General features: G+C 38.7%; 2 protein-coding genes across 14 annotated transcripts in view; one reads left to right on the top strand and one right to left on the bottom strand.

Moving 5' to 3' along the window:
• Positions 1 to 363: 363 nt before the first annotated feature.
• Positions 364 to 11,063, bottom strand: tkta (transketolase a). Its single transcript, XM_067506091.1, has 14 exons — positions 10,702 to 11,063; positions 8,610 to 8,727; positions 8,360 to 8,473; positions 8,155 to 8,252; positions 7,194 to 7,385; positions 6,860 to 6,978; positions 6,575 to 6,771; positions 6,271 to 6,435; positions 3,842 to 3,998; positions 3,272 to 3,402; positions 3,082 to 3,165; positions 2,260 to 2,353; positions 1,482 to 1,604; positions 364 to 843 (listed from the first exon to the last, which is right to left on the bottom strand). Exons 1-14 carry the CDS (start codon positions 10,806 to 10,808, stop codon positions 656 to 658), a joined length of 1,887 nt encoding a protein of 628 aa, XP_067362192.1. The 5' UTR covers positions 10,809 to 11,063; the 3' UTR covers positions 364 to 655.
• An 8,550-nt stretch (positions 11,064 to 19,613) lies between these two features.
• cacna1da (calcium channel, voltage-dependent, L type, alpha 1D subunit, a) overlaps positions 19,614 to 20,193 on the top strand; it is a 53,914-nt gene continuing 53,334 nt past the window's right edge. For 10 of the 13 annotated variants that reach the window (XM_067504725.1, XM_067504726.1, XM_067504722.1 and 7 more), the window contains exon 1: positions 19,626 to 19,939. The gene's annotated coding sequence lies outside the window, so the exon portion shown is untranslated. Of the gene's footprint in view, positions 19,940 to 20,193 lie in introns of all 13 variants that reach the window. The other 3 variants (XM_067504724.1, XM_067504723.1, XM_067504727.1) reach the window with 3 other exon arrangements.

Here is a 20,193-nt window from a genome sequence, read left to right as displayed (position 1 = left end):
GAAATGATACTGTACATACAACATCAAGTTTTAGATGTCTTCAGATGTGAAACACGGTTTTGCGTGACTGCACTTAATGACCTACCTGCATTTGATTTATATTTTTTTTTCACCACTACCTTTTACAAACAATAACTGAGCCTTTTTACACCTACATTAAATGTATGTCTCACCCATTATTAACAACTACAATAGCACAACAAAAAGCATCACATGATAAGCATATAATAATGTATTGTTTTTTATGGTGAGCACCCACCAAATACTAAGTAAGTTATGGCCATTTTTTGATTACTGCACTGAATTGATGGCAATGACGAGATTAGGAGGGAGATTATATGTGTTTGTATTTGTATCTCTCTGTTTATTTTGTTTGTGTGTGTGTGTGTGTGTGTGTGTGTGTGTGTGTGTGTGTGTGTGTGTGTGTGTGTGTGTGTGTGTGTGTGTGTGTGTGTGTGTGTGTGTGGTTATGATTTGGTGGATGAAAGGTGTACAAGGGAGTCTTCTTCAAGGTGTACAGCACATAATCACATTACTCTAGTACACACTTACTCTAGGCATTCACAGTGCAAAAAATCTAAAGAACTGGGTGTCATGAATTAAAAGTAAACTTAAGTATTGCAGGGGTGTGATCACATTGGCAGATGGGCCTATGTTACTTGGCGTTAGTGGAGCTGCTGAGCATCTTGCGGATGGCTTGAGTGATGGCATCACGGTCAATGCCATAGACCTTAAGCAGCTCATGTGGTTTGCCACTGCGGGGAATGTGGGACACAGCCAGACGATGCAGATTGATGCCCGACTCATTGACCATTGCTGAGCACACTGCCTCCCCAAGGCCACCTGTGGAAAAAAACATTCATCCCATATGGAAAAGGAATAGTAATAACAAATCAACATTTATAATAAGCTAAGGCAGAATCCAACTGTCAAAAATAATAATTTGTACACACATCACACAGAGTATAAAAAAGTGAGCGTAAAGCATATTGCCTTGATCGTATAACCCCAACTCTTCTTGGTCCAGATTTAAAATAAAACGTCAGGCTTGTAACAGTTAAAAAATGTGCTTTGTCCAGTCAAGACCGTGCCATCACCCATCTCCTGTTTTTGAACTGGCACAGGACATGGCTGTCTGCACTATCTAGGTCACAGTGGGCCCTTGGGCACAGACTCAGTTAAGGAAATCTGACAGCACTCTGACTCTCACACTTACAAAATGCACCACAATACCAATACCTTTGCCTGCAAAGAGGGCACACAAAACAGGCGGCCCGCCATCAGCCAATGAGCAAATGCCACCACATTACGTCTCTGTTGCTGCACCAATGAAAACATGCCATCACAACACAAACAAGAATATGGACCAATGACAAGACCCTGGCAGCAGTATGCATATAGGATTGTTGCTGCCAGGTTGGTAGTGGTCATACAATATGCAGAAGCTGAACAGCTGAACAGCAGAAGAAGCTTTCACTTACCTTCATAGTAGTGGTCTTCTACAGTGAGGATTCGTCCCCTGGTGGCACGTGTGTGGTCGATGATGGTTTTGACATCCAGTGGTTTGATAGTGAAGGGGTCAATGACCCTCACTGAGATCCTCTCTGCAATAGGAATTTCAGCAGAGGAATATGGCACATAAACATTCTCAACATCATTAATAACATTTACCATGATGATTTTTATAAATGCCATAAACAATGATTAGTATACATAGAATGTGCGTGCCTCAGGAGGTAAAGCAGATCTTCCACTATTATAAGGGTGGATGGCCCATGTAGAAAAGTGTACTGAGCAACACACTGAGCCCCCAGTTTCTCCAATTATGTGTTGCTTTGTATAAAAGCATCTGCCAGATGACTAAACATAAATGTTTTTCATAAATATATTAATCTGTAGGAAATGTAGTACAGATGTAAGTATTTTATAAGTCTATGTACTTGAGCAAGTATTGTTTAAGCAAAAATAATGAGTTGATGAAACCCTAGAGACATGCAAAAGTATGTCCTTGGAATAAAATCCTGTTCCAAAGACAGATTATAACAGCACTAAAGCACATCAAAAAGTAATGAATATGAACAATTCCGAAAATATATTAAATATAATGAATTCATACAAATAGAAGCTAGCTTTAAAAAACAGCATATTGTAAAATATGTCCGTACTTTCCACAGTAAATCTGAATTGTCATCTGCTGGATAGATAGTCAAGCATATTTTTACTTTTAACAGTCTAAAGCAGTGTTTGTCCATCCTGTACCTTTTTTTAAATGTTCAGCTGCGGCCAGAGCCTCATGCAAAGTCACTCCAGCTGCCACCACAGTCACTTGGTCGTCCTTGCCCTGGTACACCACCTAGCAAAAAGAAAGATATTATGCTTTGGTAAAGGGTACAGTGTTTTCTTTCATTTGACTAGGCACGCATAAGGTGAAAACTAGTGCAGATCTTCAAGCAAATCTTTTATTTGTTTGGAGGTTCATTGGACAAATCCAGTGCATTGCAAATGTTTTGAGATTATGTCAAGAGATAAGTGTTAGCAGTGCTTAGTGTCAGGGGCAAGGTGGGACACTGGCCACCTCCAAAATCTGATTAGCCACCCCAAGTGCCACCCTGCGCCAGAGAGGTAAGTTGGTAGGACCTGTTGTAAAACTGACCAAATGTGAAGCTGAAATCATATCATAAATAGATACTTATGTTGGTTTCATATGTTTTTTCATAGGTTTTCTTTGGAGTTGCAACCCAATAGATAACGCCTGCAAAGGATGGATTTTTATCTCTAACTAACTGTTTCTTATTAGTATTTGTTAATTACTTTTTGGATTTACAAATTGTAAATAAGTTACATTTCTGACTTTGAATCAACACTTTATAAACATGCTATTAGCATATTAATATGTGGTTTATTATTTACAAAAAGGTTTTCAATTTGAGTTTAAGACCTAAATATGCCACCCTAATTTGAGTGTTGGATGCAGTAGGGCCTTCCCATCGAAACTTTTCTAGATCTGCACCTGCTGGGTGCATTATTTCTGTTTTGTTACTTTTCCAAGCTGTATCTATGAAAGTATAAACACTGTCTCACCTTAGACTGTCCAACATGGAAGTCCTCATTGCTATTGTAGATGATTGCACTGTCTTGGCGGCTGGTTCGGATGTAGCAAACACCCTTTTTGTTAAGGGAAATTATGACAAGAGTATGACCACTGGGCGCATTTTAACAGCAAATAAGTTATATTTTGCAAAGAGTTGATTGAAACTTAACATTTAGGTACCTTTGTGGTTACTGCCAGTTCCACAGCCTTTTCTGTAGAGACTCCATCACTGGGATAGAAAATAGTTGCTCTGGGAAGGGCCCTGAACATAGCCATGTCCTCTAGACCCATCAAAGAGGGGCCTTCCTCTCCTGTAACACACATATTAATGATCAGAAGGTCCTCAAACGTTACTGACAGTCAGGTGAACTGTTGCATGCAGTTCCACGAACCAGACTTTTCATGCAGTGTACCTGCTCTAACAGAGGGACACCTGGTTCCCTTCAGTCAGCTTCCAGGGCGGACAGTAAGGAAAAAAAGGGGAGGATTGAGTACTAGAGGGGTAAATGGTGAGGAAAACACATGATTAGAGGGGGAAAATGAAAGGATTGTGACAACTGCTCTCTCACATATACAAACACACAGCAATCAGTCGTTTGTCACCATTTGGGAGACATTCAATGTAGTATGCGAGAGTTGATGCTGTGCAGTGACTAGCTTCAGTGTGAGGGATTAAAGGTGAATTTTGGGAAGGTATCGGTATTGTGAGAGGGGCTGTGGTGTGCATTCCTCATTGGCAGAAGTACTAACCAGTGGACAGGCCACAATGGGAGCCACACAAGTTGATGTTGCTCTCTGAGATGGCTGCCATGCGTAGTTGGTCATAGGCGCGGGTGAAAAAGGAAGCAAGAGTACTGGCAAACACAATGTTCCTCTCACGGGCAGCGCATCCCATGGCAACACTGACCTAGGAAAGGAATTTTTGTTTCTTAGTACCAGAAGAGATACAACTTCCCTGTATGTGATGACAAAACAAAGAAGGTCAAATATTTCTTTGAACCAAGGACAAATTGACAGTAAGTAGAAAACCAGTGAAAAAAGTATTCCAAAAATCTCTGGTGCTTATGTTCCCATATGGGTGGAATCAGTAGCATGCCTTCTCTTAAAAATAATTTCCTTTGTCCTCTGTACAAAAATCTCACCAATCCTAGGCCGACTTTCTTTGCTTTGTTTAAAACCAGACATCAGTGAAAGTGCAGATGTGGTGGCAAATAAGTTCTTATAGGTTTTTCCCCCATAGACTGCAATGTAATTAGGAGTAACCAAGAAAACTGTTATCATATTATACAGAAATACAAACATTTTAACAAAAGCAGTTTTATATTGTCAATATCTTTATTCAAAACGGACTGAGATTTCATTTCATCTCTATAAGCTATCTATTGAACCTTTAATTTTTCTCATGCACTCAGCCAGATGGGCCCATCCTCTGTAGTGATGAATATTTTACTTCTTATTACACTTGTCATGACTATTTACCATCACACACGTCTGACCTACATTGGAGTTGCCATAACAGGACAAGAATTTAATGTCTGATCAATTCTGTCAGAATTATTATTCTGATTAAACAAAGAAAGACAATAGTGAGATGCCCAGCACCGGTATTAGTAGCAGCTGCACTAACCATAAGGAAGCAAATTAGTTGTTACTTTACCCATCTTTAAAATGTGGATAGTCAATTCATGTTTAATTAATACAGGCTCAGAATACTTTGTGAGATGTAAGGCTGTACTCTAAGAAAGCACTTTACTCTGTAGAATTAAAGAGAGCTTTTGTTTTTTTTTAAATGAGAAAAAAACAAATTAGACCAAAAGCATCATAAACAGAATATTGTTTATATTGCATAAATATACGACCCCAATGTGTAAATGTAAATAAAAACAGAATGATGTGCAAATCTCATCAACCCATATTTTATTCACATTAGAACATAAACAAAATATCCGTTTTTGAAAATGAGACATTTTACCATTTCATAGAAAAAATTAGCTCATTTTGAATTTGATAGCAGCAACACATCTCAAAAAAGTTAGAGAGGGTGATGTTTCCCATTGTATAACATCCCCTCTTCTTTTAACAACTGTCTGTAAAAATCTGGGAGTAAGGAGACCAGTTGTTGGAGTTTAGGAGATGAATGTTGTCCCATACTTGTCTAATGCAAGATTCTAGCTGAACAGTCCTGGGCTTTTCGTTACTAGATTTTTTGTTTTAAGATTTGCTAAATGTTTTCTATCGGTGAAAGGTCTGGACTGCAGACAGGCCAGTTCAGCACCTGAACTCCTTTCCTCCAAAGCCATGCTGTTGTGATGGATGCAGCATGTGGTTTAGCATTGTCTTACAGTAATATGCACAGCCTTCCCTGAAAGAACAGTCTTCTGATAACAAGCTGGATGGTTCTATTTTCCATTCTTCTCTTTAGTCTGCAGAACAGAGCGTCCATGTTTTCCAAACACATTATCAAATTTTGATTTATCTGACCACCTCACAGTTTTCCATTTTGCCTAAGACCATTTTAAAAGAGATTTTAAATGGATTGTGTTCACATATGGCTTCCTCTCTGCATGACACAAATTTAACTTACATCTGTGGATTGCACAGTGAACTGTGTTCACAGACAGTGATTTCTTGAAGTGCTCCTGAGCGCATGCAGTGATGTCCAGTAGCTAATCATACCTGTTTTTAATGCAGTGCCGCATGTTTCTGAAATTGTTCGACAATTTTCACAGTTTGTAATAGATTGGTCAACATCTGCCCATCTTTACATTTGGAGAGGCTCTGCCTCTCTGAAATGCTCCTTTTATACCCAGTCATGTTACTGCCCTTTTGCCAATTAACATAATTGGTTGTTAATTAGTTAATCCGTGTGTTTGAGTTGCGGCAAGTACTTTTGCTGCATTTGTTGCCCTTGTTCTTTTGAGACTTTTTGAGATGTGTTGCTGCCATCAAGTTCAAAATTAGCTAATATTTTCCATGAAATGGTAAAATTCCTCAGTTTCAACATCTGATATGTTTATGTTCTATTGTGACCAAAATGTGGTTTAATGAGATCCGCAAATAATTGCATTCTGTTATGTTTGACACAGCCTCCTAAATCCTTTGGAATTATGGTTGTGTATATCTTACCAGATATCTTAAATGCTGTAGGTGTCAGTCTAGGCAATCATGAGGGATCATACCATGTTCTGCTGAGCAATGTAACACTCCACAAAGCGATTAGGATGCTCGTTCTTGAAAATCTCTGAGTAGGTGAGATTGTTGGTGTCTCCATCAAGGACCACAATACGTTCATTGTAGCGGCCCAGCTTGGCCAAAGCCATTCCATAAGCTTTCCGAGTTGCAATCTACAGTATAAAAGAAAGAAAGACCATGATTATATTCCATTCACTCACTTAATCCTGTCTGCAAACATGGTCAACCTACAGTAGCTGCAGAATGAGAATATGAATAAAGTCTGTGCTTTTTGGTGTGCAGGTGACAAACCTTCTCTCCAGTCTTGTAGCTGGGTGCGCTTGGCATCCTAATGTTCCTTAGGCTGACTGGTGGGGAGTCCTCTATGGGAGCCGGCGGATACAGGTGCTTGCTGCTGTTTACAATGCGGCTCTGCAGATCCTTCATAACCATCTCGGCCATGTCTTTGGGCAGACATTTGGCATGCCAACCTAGCTTATCTTCTGCAGCTAAAATCACGTCAACAAATCACATCTGTGGATTCAAACACTGTTTTGGAGTGCAAAGTATGAGGAGAAGAGATTAAGATTAAACTACCTGGAATGCCTTTGCCCTTGATGGTTTTAGCAATAATGGCAGTTGGTTGATGTCGTGGCTGGCTCAGAGCCTTACAAAGTTCCTCCACACTGTGTCCATCCACAATAATGGCATGCCAACTATTTACAAAGCCACACACAGGAACACAGTTGGTGTATTTTAAACAGTCAAACAGTATGACCACAAATATAGTTCTTCCTGTATTAGGCTTTTTGTTAATCATCACTTTCTGGTTATTCTTTCAAACATATTGTAGACATCCAGTGTATTTTTGTAAGACATCCAGTGTATTTTTGACTAACCAGCCTCTGCTACTCTGAAATTTTCACTTTACCCAAAGGCTTCACAGCATTTCTGATATTTCTCCACATGATGCTGCAGGGGAGCAGAGTCACTTTGGCCTAGGCGGTTGATGTCCAGTATGGCCACCAGGTTGTCAAGCTGGTAGTAGGAGGCAAATGACATGGCCTCCCAGACAGCACCCTCTGATATTTCACCATCCCCAAGCAGGCAGTACACCTGGTAGCTGAGGTAGAGTATAGGTCAAGAGATACAATGAATGCGTCTGTGTATGTTTGTGTATAGCACATGCTTTGATTAGGATGAGCTGTTAAGTATCACACACAAAAAAACTCTCAGACTGATTCTCTTTCCATTATTCGATAGTTGAGTTGGTAACAAGCTGTTTTCTGTAGGTGTGGGTGCTCTAAAATATATCTCGTAAAACCTTCAAACAGACTTATTTAATTAATTATTATCTTATTTTGTCAAGAAAGAATGAAACACAGAAAATAGATGTTTCCTGAGTTTCCTAAAATTCTCAAATACTCCTAGGTGAGGTAAAATGTCCTCCATTTACAGTATTTTATTCACTATTGCAAAGGAAAACTGTAATTAGGACAAGTAGAAACAGTTCATGATATTAAATTACAACAATAGACTGAAAAAAAAATACAATGTAACAAGCGCAACATCTGAATGTAATTCTGAGATGAAATCTGCTCTGATGGCAAAAATAACTGAGATATGACTGCCGGGCCTGTGATTATTAGAGCAGAAAAATCGGGAGAGCAGAGCATGTAGCCACAGCACAAAGCCACGGAGTTTCAAAAATCCTAATTACTACACACTCCGAAGAAGTATCATGCAGACCTAAAATTTCAGTAATAGCAAGCCAAAATGTAGAGTACATAAACAATTTAATATTCTGAATGTTTGAAAATACATTTAAAACAAGGAAATTTCAAACAAAAAAACAAGTGCACATGAAGCTACTAAACTGTATAAGGCATTACCTGGACTTGTCAAAGTATTTCCCAGTGTAAGCCATTCCACAGGCCACACCAAGGCCCTGCCCCAAGAAGCCAGTGGCTACATCCACAAACTGCTGCTTCTGAATTGCACGCAACAAACACACAGAACAGTTAATAAAACTGATGATACACTGATTATGCTCCCTGAGATGACTGTTGAGGTATGATGCAGTATGAGACAGCTCACAGGGGTTTGGTGGTTTTCTAGGGTAGAGTCAACCTGGCACAAACTGAGCAGCTCACCCTCCTTCAGGAAACCTGTTTCAACCCACATAGAGTACAGGGCCGGAGCTGCGTGACCCTTTAAAAAAGGAATCTTGATCAAAAATCCATATTAGCTTAGTAAAACAAATACATTGCAGTAATGCAAAAAGAGAAGGTAGATTCTGCATATCATTTAAACGCACACATAAACAACAGGACTGATAGACACTCACCTTGGACAAGACAAAACGGTCGTTGTTAAGGTTCCTGGGGTCTTCAGGGCGGTATTTCATGGTGTGGAAGAAAAGCACAGACATGATTTCTGCCACACTGCAGCATGATGTAGGGTGACTGAATGGAAGAGGATGGTACTGTTAGCCATATGTCAGAAATAAATATGCATGCACAAAGGATAGATAATATTTCCATAAAGACAAACAGACTTCTTTAGTTTTATTTATTTATTAATAAGAGCATGTTATTAAACATTATATCCCAGGCTTTCTAAGCAGCAGATTATTCAGTAAAGCCACTGATCATGATGCCAAATTATAAACAAATGTAAAATTGCTTTGGCAAATATATATCTTTTGGAGGGGGTTAGGGTTAGGGGTAGGTTAGGGTTAGGGTTAGGGTTGTTTTAATTTGAAAAAACATAAATAAACAGTAGGAAATAAATTCACATTTCCTTTATATGGGTTAAATTACTAACTGCCCAGTCACAATTTGACTTGCTTAATGTTCTTAAAGATTATTTTCTTGTCATTCAAAATGCTTCTTCAGGTTTAACTGACTGATTGTGAGTCCAAGGGATTTGACCTGGGTAGTGCTGTTAAATTACTAATGCCTTAAGGGTTGTTGCATTCGTATGTGGATCATCAAGCCTAGTTGTCACTCAGAAGCACCTTAAATGACCAAGAATCTTCACAGATAGGACCAGTGGTGCTAACAAATAAGAGATACATGATTTATAAATATATAAATGTAAAGAATATTTGAAAATCCAAACATTTCCAAATAAATAAAACTTTAATCACAGAATACTAAGAATTGGTATAAATCTAACAAATGGATTAGATAGAAAACTAGTTATAATTTGTTTTACATGTTATATTCAAAATAGAGCAATTTGTTGTTAACAAGCATTGCATACAGTAAAGTAATAAATATAAAATCACCCAACAGCTTTGCTCCATCTAGTGATTTGGAATCTGAAGGATAAACTATTTCGGCAGACTGATAACTGTGTAGACTTGTACTAGTACTGCAGTTGTTCAGTGTACTAGTATAACACATGCAAAATGTGCAAAACATAGGACATTTTAACACACCTATCTGTGATTAATACTTGTTGTAAAAATTGTATTTCAAATATGTTCTAGATCTTTGTCTGTTTCACTGCATGTTTGATGAACGGGAGCTGTAGACTACAGATTATAAACCTTTTGATTTTTGAAAAATAGAAACTGGGTTTCACATGCATGCAAAAATGTTCTGAAAAACCATTATTTCTGATTTCTAATGAGACATTCCTTACATAAAACAAGGTGTATGATATCACCTGTATTTGACAAATACATCAGCAGTCTTAAACAGAGATCAACAAAACTTGATAAGAGCTATCTCAGATGCTCAATGAATTTACAATAACTGTCTCTTATTAAAGAGTTGTTATATTTGCAGCAGCTGTGCTATACTAAAAACACTGTAAAATGCATTAATGAACATGGTTGTGTGCCCAGTACTGCACAGGGCCACAATTGCCCTAAAATCGAATGCAATATTCATCGTGCAAGTTAGTAAATTTACGATACTAGAATAAGTTAGATGCACCAAAGACTAAAATCACTTTTGTTATTTGTAAAAATAAAACATCCAGTCATCTGAAATGGCTGGATTTTGTGTATGGTAACTAAACTCAAAATGATCAAATGATGAATTCAAAATTCTGCCACATTATTTTCTATACCACATCCATGTCAGAATAATCTTTTATTGAATTAGAAGATTGATTTCAGGTTTATATATATATATATGTCAGATACCAACTATGAGTGTCCAAATTATTCTCAGTCCGTAGACTAAATCAGGAGAACAAAGGAGGACATGTTATTCCTTTGGCCTTTCACTTGCATCTATGTCTGAGAGTGTGTATCTGTACATATATGTGGTTCGGTATGTGTGGCTGTTGTGTATGACACACTGCATAGAAAAATTATGTTTGCAACATGTTTGTCATACATTGTGTACATTTGCACTGCCCTCACACAGAGTCATTTCACTTCATAGTTCTAAATTGTATGTAAGTTAGTAGAGGAGACTTACCCACTGCCCGCTGTACTCGTAGCCTTGATAGAGTTGATTCGAAGGCGGTTGGCAATGTTCTTCAGCACCTGCACTGTCTGCTGGTCAGGTTTGTGGTAATCCTCCATGAAGGCAAAATGTCAAGTTCTACAGCACCAAAAAAGTGGACCAAAGATAATCCTCTGTTGAGTTTGTGTGTTTTGAATGTGTATGTGTCTGTGTGTGTGCGTGTGTGTGTGTGATAGAGAGAGAGAGAGAGAGAGAGAGAGAGAGAGAGAGGGTTGCCAAAAGGCAGCACCTGAATATGTGTGTGTGAGTGGCAGAGGCAGTGAGAAAGAAAGAGAATGGACGAGAATCTGAATTTATGTGCAGACACATAGATGCACAAGGATACACTGCACACACTGCATACACACACACACACACAACACACACACATACAGAGGAGGGGGAGTCTAATGACGTGGACTGGGCGTTACTGCCAAAATTGAACTACACTCATTTCATTGGTTACAATGTGTCTGGGACGGTGGAGGTGTTTCACCATGTATGTTCATGTGTGTGCGCGTGTGTGTGTGTGTGTGTGTGTAAAGACAGTCTTAATGATTGGGTAGAGGGAAGGCATTTGAAGCATCTCATTGTGATTTACTTTAGTATTACCTACTAACTAAAAATTCAACTCTTACAGGTTGATTGTTCTTTTAGATTTACACACATCAATTCTTATTGCCAAGCACCAAACAGGTTCTTATTTGTTTGTAATTTCTACAATGTAAAAGTTTTTGATGTGATGAAAAAGTATAAAAAAATAAAAGAGAGAAAGACAATTCAAGAGTTAGACAGGGTATTTTTTGACAGTCTGTCCTTGAACATAAAAACCACAAAAAACAAAGTTATCCCCAAACAAAGAAAAACAACAGTGAAGCAATATATTAAAACTGTTGTGAACACAAATGCATGAACCAGCTCCTCAATTCAGTTAATTTCAACTTTATTCAATAGAGCCAATTCACTACAAAGTCATCTCAAGGCACTTTGCATAATAAAGTCAAGACTATACAAGCAGAAGTTCACTTTGGCAACACGGCATTGATTCTGCCAATAAATCTGATAAAATAAATACATTTGAATTAATAAAAGCACAATAAGTAAAATAAAAAACAAATGTAAGTGTTATTGGTACATTCCTGCAAGATGGAGGTGATTTATTTCTAAAAAGGGCAAAATTGCACAATATCTTCATCGCTCTCTCTTGTCTTTCTAACATCATGGCCTCAGTGAACTTCACAGACAATGGGTTCTTCCCTCAAAGCCTTTCGCAACAGACCTGAAGCTAACTGAGTACTTCAAATTCAAAATTAATGAAAAAGAGACATACAATGCAGCATTTCAACTCCGTTGTCTTTGAGTGCCACTGCCAACATGTTTCTCTAAAATTGTAGATTACTTATTGATACATTTTAAAATTGTGTTTGCAATTGCAATTGCAACTCTGATTTTTTTTGCTTGCCTTGTACCTCACATCGCTGTGGATAAAGCGTCTGCTAAATGCATAAATGTAAATTGTACGGACACATACAGCCCAATAGGACCATTTTACACAAAGTAATTTACTCTTTTCTACCAGTGACCACATTATTTAGGTGCATATAAATTACATTATTATAAAATTAAAAATTTATTTCAGTATTGAAAACTGTAAAATCCTTATTTTTCCCCTTGCTGATACTGGTGTTTTCAAAGCTTGGACGTGCACTAAACAGCTGGAGATACCAACTATTGAGAGTGTTGGCATGCCATCTAGAGGATAATTGTTGTTAGTACATTTGACATGTTTTCATCGGTTGGGCACTGTATTACTTTGCATCCTGACGAAAATTAATTCATTTAAATAGAACAAATGAAAAAACAATACATACAAAATTGCTTTGGTAAAACTTTGAATTTGTTTCTTATATAAAGACGTGCATCTACATTTTGGATGGGATGGAACTCTTTATTTATTTCATTTCAATGAAGGGATTTCATTGTGTAGTAATACAACAAAGGTCAGTGAAATGGAGAGGCATTAATTTAATGTGTGATGCCGTGAAAGTGTTTGAACTATGAAAATATCAAAAATAAGTGTTTATGGTACTGTCCAGAATCTTCCAGTGGACAGAGAGAGGTAGTATCAAAATGACTGTAAATTTTTGTTTGACATAAAATTTGAACAAAACCTATTGCTCAGCAGATCTGTGAGGCATTATGTACAGTAATACATGTACATCATTGGGACATTATGCTACTTCATGTGTCACACATGAGCATTTATGTTTCACTGCTGCAAAGTGGCCTTTTGCGTATTCTAAGCATTAATCACCAGAGGACACTGTCTCCCCATGAATGTCGAATTAGAACCCATAAAAATGGTTTATGACATGGTTTCACTCAGCATATTAGCCAGTGATTGAAGTAAAACATTAGATTAATAAAATATTTGTTCAGCAAAGACCCCTTGATTTAATTTAGTATTTGATTACTTTTAAATCAATTGCTGTGGTTAAATGAAACATTTTACACCATCACCCTATGGAAATAAACTAAATGTGCAGTGCACGCAGTGTAACAGGTTGACAATAAATGTACATAACATGTCACTGCTGCAAATCACAGCCCTCTGCTGTCACTCATTCATGTCCTGTACACTTCTCCAGCCATTTAATCATTTTTGTGTATTTCTGCCGTTTGCAGTAGCTCAGGTCATCCAGCACCTCTGTGTTCATAGACTCGGAGATGCCATTGCTCTAACTTCCTACTGCTCTCCTGGTTCCACTGACATTGTCCTTCTCCCAGTTTCCACCAACTCCTATGGGCTCCTGGGTCCTGTCAGAAGAGCTTTCCTTCATAAAGACCCACAGGTGCCAGCCAATGGAAGCCTGGGAAGAAGCCAGCACGTGATGGTTTACAGCCAATGCCAGGCATTTACAAGTGCACACTTCTGGAGGGAAAGTACATTCAGAGAGCATAAATGTTTCTATTTTTAATCTCTCTGGCAGAAAAAGAGGAGCAAAGCAACCACTTTTAAAGAATAGCTTAATATAACACAGAGCATTTTTTGGACTCTTCTAACACAATGCAGTGGTCCAAAAAAATACACATCGTATTGGTTAAGTTGAAAGACTGATATTCAAAGATGCATATTAATTACACAGTTACAAGCAGGCCTCTATGTATACACATCACATGCCCTTGACCATGCTGACATGTGCTGTACATGTCTGCACACTTGTACATATTACACAAATCAACTCAGGAATATGCTCACACTTATAAGCACAGAATCCCTCACACACACACATCCATCTTGGTACACTGCTTTAATGCCAGTCACTCCTTCAGGCTTGAGCCTCTTCCACTCTGTTCTTATCACTCCATTTCCTTAAATCGCTCTGCAGTCCCCACGATGACATCATGCTTTCTCTTCTGTCTGAGAGCTGTCTATCACCCAAAGGTCCCACCCTCTAACGATGCATGAGACAAGAGCATAGGATTTATGATTGAATTATCAACAGACCATTCAGTCATACAGCTCTTCAAAGCCAGATTGGGTGATCATCCTGAAAGTGGGGGTTTGGCTTGGGTTGGGGGGAAAAACTGAAAAGATGAGATATTAAAACATGGCCCTGGAATCGCAGTGCATTTACTGAATGAGAGATAATTAAAAGCAAAGTGGATTAAAGAAACTATTTGTAGCTGAGAGGTATAATGATGCTGATGAAATGCTCAAGATATGCAGAGAAAGTGGATTAGGACTAAAGGAAAGACAGTGAAGTGAGAGGAAGATTCAGAGAGAGAAGGAAAGCGTGTGAGTAGGGGTTAAGGCTGAGCGTGTGTTGTGGGCTGAGCAGTGAAGTTGACGATGCACTGGAAGAACAGCTGCGCTGCAGGGCTTTCAGGCTCCATCACTACTGCTCTCCTTCAAGCAGCTCCACCAACACACTCCCTCTACACACACACACACACGTTTGTACAGCTCTTATGAATATGCAAAAGCACATGAATCTAGCAATAATAAACAAGGTTTTTATGTATGTTCGGACCCAGGAAACAGAAATCAATTTGCACAAAGGCCTATTTAATATTATACAATTAATGACAAATCAAATGTCCCAGGCTTTAAAATATATGCTTCATAAATACAGTGCCTGGAGATACAGAAAATGCTAACTGAAATTGATTAAAGGAAGAAAATACAAGTTTTACATCATAAGAGAAAATGAGCGAAGTGTTCATTTAGATTAGTTGTAATCTGATAAAAGAAGCAGTGCAGAACGAGAGGAAGGGAGAGGGTGAAAGAGGGAATGAGGCAGAGGAGCAAGGGATGTAAAATGAAAGCTAAGTATATCCATCCATCCATTATATGTAACAGCTTAATCTATTCAGGGTCGCCAGGGGGCTGGACCCTATCCCAGTTGTCATTGAGCAAGAGGCAGGGTGCACCCTGGAAAGGTTTTCAGTCTACCTCGTTGCCAACACAGAGATTCATGCATAGTCAGACAACCATTCACACTCACATTCACACCTATGGGCAATTTAGAGTCACCAATTAACCTAACATGCATGTGGGACTGTGAGGGGAAACTGGAGTACGCAGAAAAGACCCATGCAAGCATGTGGAGAACATGCAAACTGCACACAGAAAGTCCACAGTCAGCCAGGGATGCAAACCCACAACCTTCCCGCTGTGATGCAGCAGTGCTGCCAATGTGCTGCCCATCAGAATAGTTTAATACTCAAATTACTATGTCCAAATTATACATGTTCAAAAGTGATTCAAATTAAGTTAATTTGGGTTTGGAGAGTTTGATGATGCAGGAAAAAAGAAGCACATAAAACCAGAGGGGGCGGGGAGCAGATTGCTTTACTGAGCCAAATGGATTCCATGGTCCCTGGGGGCCACTGCACCCTCTGTCTGTGTTTTTACTCTATTTTCAGTAAAAATGAACTGCATTATACATTCCTCCTGAGACTCAAGACTGGTCTCATATGTGTTTGAAGGAGGAAAGAAATGCAGAGTTTGTACACACACAGTAAAACACAAACAAATACACCAGATATTTCAGGTAAGTGAACACTGAAATGTGTTATTTCCACCGTTCTCTTTACCATATGGCGGGCCCTGTAGAGAAATCCTTAGTAGACAGAAAGCCAGAATCATCAGAAAAGAGCAAAGAAGGGACATGTATGTGGGGAATTCATAGAATGTCCGTGATTTTTGCACAAAAAAATCAGGTTAGCGCCAGCATAATTCAGTATTATCTTCCATCATGATGTCTCTACACCTCTCGGTGACATCTGGATTATATGGTAATCAGTGAGCTTTAATGGTGCTGATTGGCAGATTTGTTCGATTTTATTATAGTTTTCTATGTTTACATCTGTTTCTTACAGTTTCTCTTGTTTATACTGGGCTAAGATGGCTCCAACTTTACACTCAACACAAAGAATAGACATTGTAAGAATATTTTATCTAACTAACTGGTGTCTAACTCAAACTGTTTCTTTGACACCAAAGGATCAAATAACAAATGTAATTATAGCCATGTTTCTAAGAAATTCTGCAAACCAATCAAAAAAAACAGTACATTATTTCATATAATAGAAATCAATAAATAGTAAATTATAGTGCCTGTTTACACAGCTTCTTCAAATGCATGTCTTTTACTGAGTGGACAAAAATAACTCTGATCGCTCAATGCACTACAACATGAAAAAACAATTGCTAATAGAAAATTAAGTATCTTTGCCAACCTGCAACACATTCATATTGTTAATTATCTTTGTATCTTTGTTGGTGAGAGGTCGATTGTGATTTCCCTTCCTTTTGCAAAAGCAGCCACATAAAAAACATTTAACGTATGAACAAACTTGCTTGTATTTCCTCATTTGTGAGGACATAATGCATTACCTAGCACCTTTCCCTAATTTCAGCCATCATAACTAAATGTCTAACCTCAACCCAGACACTGACCTGAGCCTCATTTAACCAAAACCCTAAAACCAAGTCTCAACCTTTAATCTTCTTTAAGTTGTAAGGACTGAAAGAATTTTGTCATAATAAAGATTCCAAACTAAAACAGTCTGTGAAGATTCTCAGTCATCCAGGTCTTGGGCATGGTTTAATTCTGAACTTATCTTTCAGTTGAGAAGTAAAAAATCTGCAAGAGCTAGAAGCAAGTCAAGTTGCCACTGAACAGCACTTCTGGGAACAAACTAAAATGTTCCCACACAACTATATCGAGACATGTAACCACATCACACACACACCTGGAGCATACACTACCTCATAGGTGAATAATTCAAGACGATTCTAGAAGAAACCATTATCTCGGGCAGACAGGTAAGTTGATACGGTGAGCCTCGTCCCTGGCCCCCAACCATTCTCCACCTCTCAGCAAGCAATTCTACAGTTCACTCACTGATGAGCCACCTGGGAAGACGGTGGATGTTTTCTGCTCTTTGTTGTCAGCTGGGACATGTTGGTAAAGCTGAGGCCTAGGCTCAGCTGTTCTACTGTAGCAGGTAGGGTTTCCACAGCATTGACTATATTGCTTAGTAGGACTTAACTGTGGTCACTGCTACTTGAGCACATTTTAACTGAGAAATGTTTTTACGGTAATTAAAATGTTCTTCTATGTACTATGGTTTTCAATATTAATAAAAACATTAGGTCAAAAATGAAGTACCTGGTTAATGGGTATAACATTATTTAAATACTTTAACTTTGAATTTAGAATGGATCTATAAAGCAGATCTCGCTAAACTGTTTTTACTTGTGCTGGAGTCAGACACTTAATAGCAGTGTAAGAAGAACAAAACTCAGAGAGGAGCTTTTAAAGGGTCTTTCATGGGTCATTAGTTTTTTATACAGGTGGGATTCCCTTCTAGCTGTAGATGGCATGTAGTTTAGTCATATTGATCAATGATTTACTATTATGCATAATTAAACTCCAGCTTTTACAAATTTTTACAGTTCCTTGTGGGAGACTTTACCACTTCATGAGAACACTTCATAGAAATGTGTGGGTTAAGCTATCAAACAAATGCTGCCAAATTACAGAATAAATTATTAATGAATGTATGACTATCTTACTAAATACTAGGCTAAAAAGCAATGTTGTATTTTATTTAAAACATCTGGGATTTTCCAGAATCTGTTTGCCTATAGCACAGCTGTAACAGGAGAGAGGTATGTGTCTTACAATTAGATCATGCAGGGCGGTGTTGACTTACTTTCTCATTACGAACACACACACTGGAGGCAAACTGGAAATGTAGTTGTTCAAAGGGGAACAATGTGAAGGAGGGCTACATATTGCCAGTGGAAAGGATGCATCTGACTGACTTTGGCAGAAGAGAAATGTCATCATACCAAAAATGAGTCTGAGTAATGTCTATCTCTGTTGAAAGGCACATAGACTCTGATTATTCCCATTGTACAAAGATAACAGACAGAAAGGATGTTTACAACAGTGGTGATCCAAAGGTGCTTGTTTGGTGGCAACAGATTGAAATTTGAACTTAACGTATAGCCTCTTTAACTCCTGTTTAACACCATCAATCTCTTGTTGCTCTCAGACAATAACCTATTTTTCAAGAGAGACCATTGACATAAAAACAAAATTGGAATTATTCTTAGACAATTTAAGATTGTAGAAACAACCACAATATAAAGAAATATATGAGCAGACAACACAGAATTAATGAATAAATACTTGTGGAATTTATAAAATTCCAGTTTGGGTATAAACAGTAAGGTGTTTTGTTATAGGGAACTTTCTCCATCTGGTGCTGTAGGGTTCTGATGTGCTAACCAGGTGTATGGAGTGATCAGAGACAGCAGTCAACCTGCATCTGAGAGACAGTCCTTCAAAGACAGTAATGTCCACAGCAATGTCCACAATGTAGGTATGAAAGAGGAGTAAAGGAGGTCATGGTTGTTAAACTGGAATGACCATCACTAAACAGCAGACGTGGTCTAAGACACCACTTATTACAATGCAGTCCTGTCATTTCTCCTGAAGCAGAATCATGTGATCCCAACAACACACAATGGCCAGACAGGACTAACAACATTACGACTTCAGTGACCGTCCCCCTTGAGTCAGAACGAAATGCATCTTTGGAGTGACAGGTACAGCTTCTTCAAGTTGTCCAGCTGCCAACAAACAAGCGCCTTTGGAATGTATTTTCTTACTGACTGCATTGCAGATATTTCACAAAACAAACTACTTTACTTGCCTCACATGTGGTCAGACCATTTTGTATTTGATAGTAATACAGACTATGTTTGTGGTAACACTAAAAAAAGACTGTGTGTCTGGGTGTGAACAGGATGTGTTAAGGACCAGAAGGTCTGATTGAGCTTTAGCTCAGATGCTATATGTTTCTTTGACTGGGATAATTCACCACATTGCTTATGTCCATTGTTCAAAATTTAGGAAATATTTAAACTATTAAACTGTTACTAGTCTGAACATTAGTATTCGAGTAGCTGTCTGTCTACTAGATTGTGAGTCTTTAATAAGATTTAGGATATTTTGGCTACACTTTAATAAGGCACTTTGTAGTGTTTGTGTGTTGTCTGACATTTACTGACATAACTGCAGATTTAAAATGCCCTTTTTAAATTAATTATTAACATTAATAACCTCAGGTTTTAGGCTCATCTTCACTAAGAGAAGTTGGTAAGCATGTGTACGACAATTTAACACATTAGGTACCACAGCTACAATGCAAAAAAAAAAAAATGGTTTCACACATTTGTCTACATTCTTGTTTTAAAGTGGTCTTCGAGTGATTAATTGATGCTGCACTTGACACCCTGTTGGAAAGGTGTCACCTCTTATTGAAAAAACACGATCAGGCTACTCTGGGGATGTGCCGTACAGCCCATTTGATCTGAGCAGGGTCATGTGCAGGAGAGCTTGAGCCCTGAGCTGCACTGGTTTCACTGTTGACTGGCGCCGTGACGAGAAGCAGGCAGCGGACGAGGATGCTCCGTTGTCTGGTGCGCACTCTCCTGTCTCTAGCTCTCCGCGATCATCACGGAAGAGCTTAATTAATGCACGGGCTTTGTTCGTCTCTCCTGTTCCCGGAGCTGAGGAATTTCAAGCCGCTGTTTGAGGACGGACTTGCGTATTTCGCCCTCAGAGGCACTGGACCCGTGTGACCCAGCGGACAGTACCGCTGCTAAATTCTAAAGTCTGCAGAAAAGGTACGATACGGTGCAGCGTCTGCTCCACAAACTGAAGTTAGCCTTTTAGCATAGCTGCGTTTCCTGCATGAAGCCAATGCTGAGGCTTTGTCATTATTGTAAGAGTCGTTATTAATGATCACTTTCCCTTTGACGCTGTCCTGCTCGATTCAGAGGAGGAGACTCATCGCCTTCTCATGACAGTAAACAGGCTGCACATGAAAAGAGCAGGCTGATGCCTTTCCACCAAACTGAGATCGGCTCTGGTCATGTGG

The sequence above is a fragment of the Channa argus genome, chromosome 5 (genome assembly GCF_033026475.1).
Source record: "Channa argus isolate prfri chromosome 5, Channa argus male v1.0, whole genome shotgun sequence".
NCBI classification, from domain to species: domain Eukaryota; kingdom Metazoa; phylum Chordata; class Actinopteri; order Anabantiformes; family Channidae; genus Channa; species Channa argus.
This window is presented reverse-complemented; position numbering and strand designations above follow the sequence as displayed.